This window comes from Esox lucius, chromosome 16 (assembly GCF_011004845.1).
Source record: "Esox lucius isolate fEsoLuc1 chromosome 16, fEsoLuc1.pri, whole genome shotgun sequence".
NCBI classification, from domain to species: domain Eukaryota; kingdom Metazoa; phylum Chordata; class Actinopteri; order Esociformes; family Esocidae; genus Esox; species Esox lucius.
This window is the reverse complement of record NC_047584.1, coordinates 10,570,179-10,579,559: the sequence shown is the minus strand read 5'-3', so window position 1 is coordinate 10,579,559 and position 9,381 is coordinate 10,570,179. Positions and strand designations below refer to the sequence as shown.

Here is a 9,381-nt window from a genome sequence, read left to right as displayed (position 1 = left end):
GATGCACATGGGAAGCGAAGGCTGGCCTGTGTGGTCCGATCCAACAGACGCGCTTCTGTTGCTCAAATAGCTGAAAAAGTTAATGCTGGTACTGATCGAAAGGTGTCAGAACACACAGTGCATCACAGTTTGTTGTGTATGGGGCTGTGTAGTCACAGACCAATCAGGTTGCCCATGCTGACCCCTGTCCACTGCCGAAAGTATCTACGACCACGGAGCAATGGAATAAGGTGGCCTGATTTGATGAATCCAAGCCGGCAGAGGCAGTGTGATGCTTTGGGCATTGTTCTGCGGGGAAACCTTGGGTCCTGACATTCATGTGGATGTTACTTTGACATGTACTACCTACCTAAGCATTGTTGAAGATCATGTGCAACCTTTCATGGCAACGGTATTCCCTGATGGCATTGGCCTCTTTCAGAAGGATAATGCACCCTGCCACAAAGCAAAAATGGTTCAGGAATGGTTTGAGGAACACAGTAACGTGTTCTAGGTGTTGACTTGGCCTCCAAATTCCCCAGATCTCAATTCAATTGAGCATCTGTGGGATGTACTGGACAAACAGGTCGGATCCATGGAGGCCCCACCTCGCAACTTACAGGACTTGCAGGATCTGCTGCTAACATCTTGGTGCCAGATACCACAACACACCTTCAGAGGTCTAGTGGAGCCCATGCCTTGATGGGTCAGGGCTGTTTTGGCGGCAAAAGGGAGACCTACACAATATTAGGCAGGTGGTTATCATGTTTTGTCTGGTCAGTTTACACACTCTTTAGGAGGTAGGCATGGACATGTTACCAGCAGAAATACTGAGAATACTCCTCCACCATCCAGAATGTTGATAGGTTGTGACAGGGTCTCCTATTGATTGGCTGGGTGGCATCTGTACGGTGAACAAACACGATATAGTTTCAATCTTATAGCGCATCACAGTTCATAACATCCTATTGTATTAATAGGAAGCAATAATAGTATGTGCTGTGTTCGGAAGAGTTCTTGGTTGTGTGGATGTAGGTTTGGAGAGGGTAGGTCGGCTGAATCACTGTCCGTGCTGATGCAGACCCCTCCAGCTAAGCCATCCAATAGCTGTTAATCTCAATTAGCCAAGGCCCAGCGGTCATTACTCATTAGCTAGGTATCCAGAGGCTACTTTCTAGTCTAGCCTCCTTCTATCTGCCCTCCTTGTCCACCCGGTGGAGAGACAGAGAGGCAGACACCAATGGGCTCATGATTATATACTAGCACATACGTACAAACAAACATTGTACTGTAGTCCCTCGATATTACTGAACAACAATGACAACGGGATGTCACTACAGCGCCCCGCATCGACTCAATCAGCTGGGTCTCTGACGCCCAGGTTGTGTGTGCGTCCGCGTGCGTGTGACCGCGCTGTCCCTTCCCCGATCTCCTTCACCTCCCGCAGGGGGGTGCTAAGATGGTGTTCAGTATTTGGTCAGAGTGGGTCCTCACAGTAAGCTGAGTAATTGAGGATTTTTCTGCGGGAGCTCAGCGCCTCTGGTTCCCTGCTCCCCCGGGACTCTATTGGGGAGAGATAGGACCTCAAGCTAATCCAGGAAAACGGACGTAGAGGGACATTCCTATGAGAAATTCTCATGACATGTGTATGTGCTACGTGTAACAATGTGTTGATATCTTTTATGGTCAAACTAATTTCAAACTGTATATCACACAGAGCAACATAATACAGTGCTCTTTTTATAGCTATATTTGAACAATCATGAATATATTCATTTAATATAAAAATGTAAAATAAAATGCAACCATGTTGAGACTCAGTTTTGAAATCATTTGTAGCTGCAACTAAGCAGTCACTTGTTCTCTAGATGGCAGTAGTAAGTTAGACATCTCACAGGGCATTTTCAACCATGCAACAAGAATGCTTCTGTGTTTGTGTTTGGTGGGTGTTTGCAGGTGTCAAATCAAATCAACTTGTGTTTACCATATGCTTAGAAAACAACAGTAGACCATCACTGAAATGCTTGCTTAAGGTGTGCAGGATCACATGTGTGCAATGTGCATTCTTCTGTGGAGTCCGTATGCCATGGCTTCTCCTGTATTGATTGGAAATGTTAAGTTTGGATTCTTAGTTCAGTAGAGACAGACAGTGTTTCATTGTACTGTAGCGGTGCAATAGTTCCTTGTCACACTATGTGCTGGCAAAAAAACATAATATTGATAGGTCACATCTTGTTTCTGTTTAAACTTGATTAACTTGAAATTGGTTTGTGAATTAAAACGGCTACAACAGGCTTCGAGAATTAAATATATTATGTAATTAATATTCAACTATTTGTCATTCCTCTGTGATAGTATTAAGGAAAATGTCTCGCAAATAGGATCACCATTAATTCACATGAAAGCACATATCTGTTTTGTTTGTTAAATCTGTTAATTGTATTGCACTGTTGCGGGTGGCTTTCCATTTTAAAAGTGTAAAATCAAAGACACCTACACAGCATTTTAATGCTTTCACAGTAAAACATTAGGTATATTTCTTTATGACAAGCTGACTATTGCTGAAGACCTTAAAAGCATTTGGAGAGCGTTTTCAACTCATCACACTGAGAAACGGGCACAGGTACGTACATACAAGCTGTTTATATAATGGTGGAAAAAGGTGATGGAGATGCTTTTGTTTTCAACCTTTTGCTTTGCTACCGGAGGCCTCGCTGTGTGCCTGTGCATTGGCCACATCCAGGGAAAACACCAATTCATTTCAATCTGACATGTGTGAAGTGATTCATCCACCAAATTGCTGTCATCAACTTTAAGTGGTTGATTAACAAGTCCCTGGACTCTGGACACTTCCTGTGTCTTACTCTTGCTTTCTTGGTGTCGGTGGGATATGTTATTGATGTTTTTCAATAAATAAAGTTGTATTGCTGTGTAGAACACAACAACACTGGCCTCGGTAACCTTAATAGCCCATGCTCTGCTCTTCGGTCAAATGTGTGTCCACACTAAAAGTAAGTGGTTTTTCCTGTTCATTTTTCTGTCGCAAAATCTCCAATGCTCTTTTGTTATTCCAAGTACTCTACAACAGATTCAGGAGATGAACACGACGAGGAGACAACCAGGACTGGAAGAGTAACTAGCAACTCATCTTTTAATTTGCAACCTCAGTTTGTTTGCTCTGTATGACCTTGGGTAATATTATTTGCATGACTGTGTCGCCTGGCAGACAGGAGAACAGCTTCCAGAGTGTGTCAGCGGACGACGTGTCTTATAACACATATGAGTGTTGGATGATACATAAGGGGGGGATGAGAGTGCCCTTGTAGAAGGCGTAACGCTCTTACAGCACGTGACACTATGGTGCCACTGGATGTTGAGATCATCTCTAACATATGTATCCTGTGGCAAGGCCACCAGGCCCAGATTGTGTGTGTGTGTGTGTGAGTGTGTCCATATGAGGCCTCAAGGGATAAAGTGAGCAGTAGTCTTATTGGCAGATGCAAGTCCTCCCAGTGCATCTATGTCATCAATATTATCAAGAGGTTTATGTCAAAGATTCTGTCGGTGTTACAGTGTTGTTAACTAGAGGAGGCTGACAGCAGATACAGTAGGCAGATAGAATTGGTTGCAGATGTAGTTATTGAATGGGAATGGGTTTTTTTTACAGGAAAATTAGGAAATGATAATGGGTCACAATGGAAATCACTAGTGTCAATGTGGGGAATGTGTACTATCTTTACAATATGTCTAGGAAAAGTAGCTGTAGGAAAACCAGTAGAATGCACAGAAATAAATTGTGTGTTTTCTTTTTTTTCATAATGTACAAGCTATACCAACACTTCGTGGTTGTGTCTGAAAAAGCAGTAGAGCTCTAGAGATCTGCTCTCAGCTCTCTTACCCCTAGTGAATACTGAATGTGAAGGATCATGGTTTAAGCTTCAAAGCAGCAAGTCAGTACTTTGGGAGAGATGCAGCCGAACAGAGAAAGGTGTCTGTTGGGTTAGTCGTGAGCTGTTTAGTGCAGTGTGGGCAGTCTTCTATAGACATTGAGCACTCTCAGTACACAACAGCTCCCTCCGCATTTTGCTGATTTGTTTCAGACACCTGCGTGTATAGCAAACTCAAAAACCGAAACACTTCTACACCTGAGAAATCATGTGTGTTGGCTTTAGACTGTGTAAGAGGAATGGTATATGATGCAATACACGCTGTGCTGTTCAAGTTAACACTTACAGTTATTACCTTTTGCAGCAGTGCAAACATGCCCATGTTCTACACACTGGTGTGCGTGCACGTCTGGCTACTTGGGTGGGTGTATTATTGATCTACACTATGCTAGTTAAACAAGGAAAATAATTTGCCTGTCCTTACTCGGAGCACAAACTTGATCTGATTTGGTGTTAAGTTTAGAATTGGATTTAGAAGTAGGGTTGAGTTTAAGCAATAAGGTTGAGGAGTTTGGTTACATTTAGACAAAAAGGTTTGGTAATTGAGGTTAAGGTCAGGTTTGGAGTTAGGTGCCAGTAATTTTTTTATGGTACTAAAATGCCAGTCCTGACTTTGACAGTAAAACTAATGTGTGTGTGTGTGGACTCAGAAGACTGACAAGGAAAGGTATTTTTTTATTTTCACAAGCCTCCTGGTGGAATAGCCAGTTTCTATCTTTTAAAACAATTCCCACTCTGAGTAACTTTAAAAGGAAGGTGAAATCCTGGTTAATGGATACAGGTCTCTGTGAGGATTTCCTCCTGGCACACTGATGATTTCTAAATAGGGTTCCTTGTGTAGCGTGGATATACGGTTGTTGTTATTATTGTATATATGCTATTGGTATACAGTGATGTTTATAAAAGGCCTTGGGTATCATTAGAATACAATATAATGTCATATTTACTATAGCACAATTAGATTTTCATAATTTTATGTTGCTACATACAAAAAAGTTGTTACTAAAGACCTGCCGGTCCTGCAGAGGGTGGTGCATATTGGCTCAGTTCTGTCCGGGTGGTGAGGTTGATGTACCACAAGGGTGACTCGCCACACTCTACCGCCTCCTTGTGACAGATTTGGAGCCTGCAAGCTCAATCTGAATTATTTTGTCATATTTGCATGTATCTGATTACCTATTCCTGGTAAGGTAAAAATAAAATGTTGCTGAAACAAAACTATGTCCATAAAGTTGTCTGCCTGCCCTCCTTTTCCTGAAAAGACTGACACATATATGGCACCCTGGCTAGTTAACATATTTACCTGATCAAATTTAAAGTAAATAATTAAGTGTTGAATGGGCAATGGACGGTCACTCCAACTATAGACAAGTGGTGGTACAAACATATCCAAGAGAAATTAACGGATCCATCTTATGACAAATGATTTGAAGTAATATCAGACACACTTCTGCGTAAAAAAAAAAAATCCAAGACCAGCAAATGATGTATCCTCCCACCATCCCCGCCTCCCATTCTTTTCCTCCCTCTCTCATCGCTCTCTCCTTTTCATACTGTCTCCCGTCCGTCTGTTTAGCTGAACATCGAACAGAGAACTACAGATCGTTCTGAATACGGAGTGAGGGAGCTTGTCTGTTCCGCTAACATATTCCTTTTGGCATCCCTGAAGAACGTACGGCACTCGATTAGGGGGATCTCCCGGACTCGCGTGAGAGAAGTGCTGTGGGTCTCCAGCCCTGACTCTGCAACGATGTCCGAGTTTCTAATCGCTTTTCTCACCATATCGGGATTATTTTCATGCATGATGATCGTCAAAGCCGTGGATGCAGAGCAAGGTAAGAGAAACAGGGAGGCTGGGGCGTTGGAGATGCGCAGTCCGATCCAACTTGGTTGGTTCACTCTTTACGGGTAGGCTACAGTGCGTGGCCTCGAGATAAAGGGCTAATCCTGTTGAGTAGTATGTTTCAACATCACTAATTTAAGAGAGGAATGTTTTCAAATGTGTCCCTTCGGGTGAAGGAGCAACTGCGATCATCCTCATTTTCTGACATGTCGCTAGAATTATTTTAAAATAATGGGTTGATTTTTGGTCGATTTCTATTCAGAGTAATGAAGTAAAGGTTATAAATACAGCATCACAGGTTACTACAGATGATCTGTCTTGTAATATTGTCCGTGAAGACATGTTGAAGGCAATAGCCTAGTCTGTTGTAGAATGCAGCAGGTGATAACCGTCGTGTGATGCAGTGACACGCGCGGTCCAGTCATAGGTTACCTTTTAGAACTCCCTTCCAAAAGTGTCATGATCCTGGTTTAAGTAGTCGGTCCCAACGAATGTTACTTTTCATTAGTTGAACTATTCCCTACAATGGCTTAAAATAAAAAAAATGATTAATAAACTACAGTGAATTCTGACAATGCCCACTCCTGACAGTCTAGGCTACACACGATGCTCGCTACGAGTAGTTTATACTAGTTTGTTGAAGGGCATGCAATAAAAATACGGAAAATGTCATCTTATACCCCCAACAGAGCGTGGAAACCATGAAACTATAGTTTATGCCGGGTAATCACAGCAGGTGAGCGAAACAATGTTTACTTGTCTTTGAAATGAAAATATTAATTTGAAGCTCCAACTCCCCGTGGACGCCCTCCCGCTCAGAAAAAACACCTGAAGTGCAGAGAGCGTGGAGTCAGTGTTTGTCAGCATTGCACCGTATCGACTCTGGTATCTCAAATTAAAGTGAAGAAATCTGTTATAGGCTTAGCAAGATGCATTATGATTTCTTTAAAATTAAAAAATCAGGGAGACTCACTCTGCGTACACGCACACATACATAAGCACACAAAATCCTAACTTCTTTAAATATATTTTTTTATGCAATATTGACCAACCGCACATACTGTATGACAGAGGTCGAATTAAGTCAGTATCCAAATGTATTGCTATTGATACGTGATAGACTACATGAAATCTCGGCAACTTACTATACGTGCAACTACAAAACAATTGGCAACCTGATGAAGATGAGAAAAAAACTGTATATAATAAAACAGAAACAAAACAGGTAATGAGTGAAAATGTTCTAAACTGATCCAAGGGATATAATACGTATTTCTCCAAATGTTAAAATTATTGGAAGTCTTTCAGTACTTCAAGCACCCTCCGGTTGCAAGGACAATGACACTGACCCTTCTGCTATATTTTTGTAAGCTTGTTTTTTTTAAATATATATATATCAATTTCCCTACACAGGATATTTCTAGATCGTTAAGATCCTTTGGTCTGTACTTATGGACTCCTCTCTTAAATTCCAACCACAGGTTTTTAATGGGTTAAAGTCCGCTGACTGAAAATATAGATTTTTTGGTCAGTTACCCATTGCTTTGTGGATTTTGATGTCTGCTTGGGGTGGTTATCCTGCTGGGAGATCCACTTTGTGTTGAAGTCAAGTTTCTGCCCCCTGGCATAAGAGACCAGGTTTTGGGCTCACATTTCCTGAAATTTGGTATAGTTCATATTGCATTTGCCTTAACAAGGGACCCAAGACCAGTAGAAGCAAAACAGACCCATACCACCTAAGACCCACAACCATATTTTACAGTATGTATGAGATTCTTCTCCTCGTATCTTTCTTTCAAAGCCACATCTACTGCTGGTGTGCTTGGCCAAAGGGTTATATTTTAGTTTCTTCTGACCATACCAACCCGTTCCAGTATCCAAGTGCCAATGGAACTTACATTTCTTGGCCAATTGTGGCACTTGTTTTCATATTTGCCTCACAAACCAACTTCCTCACTGTGTGTGGGGACTAGGTGCCATTTTGTCCTCTGCCAGGAAAGTTTACCACTGATCTTATTATCACCTTAAAAATGGTTAGTAGTACATTTAGGTTTTAAAAATATTTCTGTAACCATTGCCTGATTTATGAAGGGCAACAACCATGTTTTTTTAATAATTCGCTAGCTATTTGCCTTGATTCTGTGGATTTTATCTGATTTGCTTTCTCATTTTTATTAACCAGGGAAACAATAAGCCGTGGAAGGGGTCATTGCAATTCCTTGAGACTGACGTTTCCTTTAAAAAGTGGAATGTTACTTTACATTTTATTTTGTTTTCCGATTTCATTAATTAGGTGGCCCAGGACTCCGATGTGCATTCATTTGCATGCAGTGTGGATTTAACTCTAGCTTTGTGCACTTTTACCAAAACCTCTTACCTCTTTCTTTCCTACTTTTGTTTCTAATAAAGCATTGAAATGCCCAAATATGTGCAGTAACGGGGAGAGACACAGGGAACGGACACTGGACACGTGTTCATGGCCCTAGTGGGCTTGTTATTAACATAAGTAGAAGGGTGAAGGGAGGGAAAAAACAAACGGCTGTGATGGGTTGGCGTCATGGTCTCTGTGGTGGCCCTGCGCTGGTGGTTTGGGAGTCATGGGCTCCGGTGGTCCTCATTGGCCTGTCCGTCATTCTTCTCCTTACTGTCATTGGGTGCCGGGCAGCGGTGAGGGCAGTATGTCTTGACGTTGCATTCTTTCTTCCCTTCCCTTCTTCTTTGGGGGTGTTGGTGCGATGGTGATGTAACAAGCTGGGGGGCACGTTTTCCACCACATTCCCCACAAATGTATACACTAATGAACCAAAATATTATGACCACTCACAGGTGAAGAGAATAACGTTGATCATCTCCTAACAAGGGCACATGTCAAGGTCTGGGTAGATTTGATGGTAAGAGAACAAGTTGTTCTCATGGTCAATGTGTTGGATGCAGGAGAAATAGGCAGGAGTAAAGACATGAGCGACTTTGACAAGGGTGAAAGGATTATGGCCAGACGACCGGGTCACAGCATCTCTGAAACAACAAGGCTTGTGGGGTGCTCCCGGTCAGCAGTGGTGAGTACCTACCGACAGTGGTCCGAGGAGAGACAAACCAATGACAGGGTGTTGGGAAACCAAGGTTTATCGATGCGAAAGGGTCACAAAGGCTATCTCATCTGGTCCAAACTGACAGGAGGTCTACTGTGGCACAATTCACTGAAAAAGGTTAATGATGATTACAGAAGGAATGTGTCACAACACACAGTGCATCGCACCCTGCTGTTGGAAAAGGTTGTCTGGTCCGATGAGTCCTGTTTTCTTTTACATCACGTGGACGGCCGTGTACGTGTGCATCAATTACCTGGGGAAGTGATGTTACCAGGATGCACTGTGGGAAGACGACAAGCCGGTGGAGGGACTGTGATGCTCTGGGCAATATTCTGCTGGGAAACCCTGGGTCCGGGCATTCAGAGCTATATACAAGGGGTATACAAGGGGTATCGAGTCAAAATGCAGGGATACAGTTTGTCAAGGTGATATGTACATGTGGCAGGTGGTAAAGTGACTATGCGTAAACATAGACAGAGTCATCGATGCTAGACAATTATTTTGGAGTTGATGATTTTACATA

At 42.4% G+C, this 9,381-nt stretch overlaps 1 protein-coding gene across 1 annotated transcript in view; it reads left to right on the top strand.

Moving 5' to 3' along the window:
* Nucleotides 1–5,489: 5,489 nt before the first annotated feature.
* lrp1bb (low density lipoprotein receptor-related protein 1Bb) overlaps nt 5,490–9,381 on the top strand; it is a 428,510-nt gene continuing 424,618 nt past the window's right edge. The window contains exon 1 of the mRNA XM_020055063.3: nt 5,490–5,761. Coding sequence (XP_019910622.3) covers nt 5,677–5,761 — 85 coding nt within the window. The 5' untranslated portion in view covers nt 5,490–5,676. The remainder of the gene's footprint in view (nt 5,762–9,381) is intronic.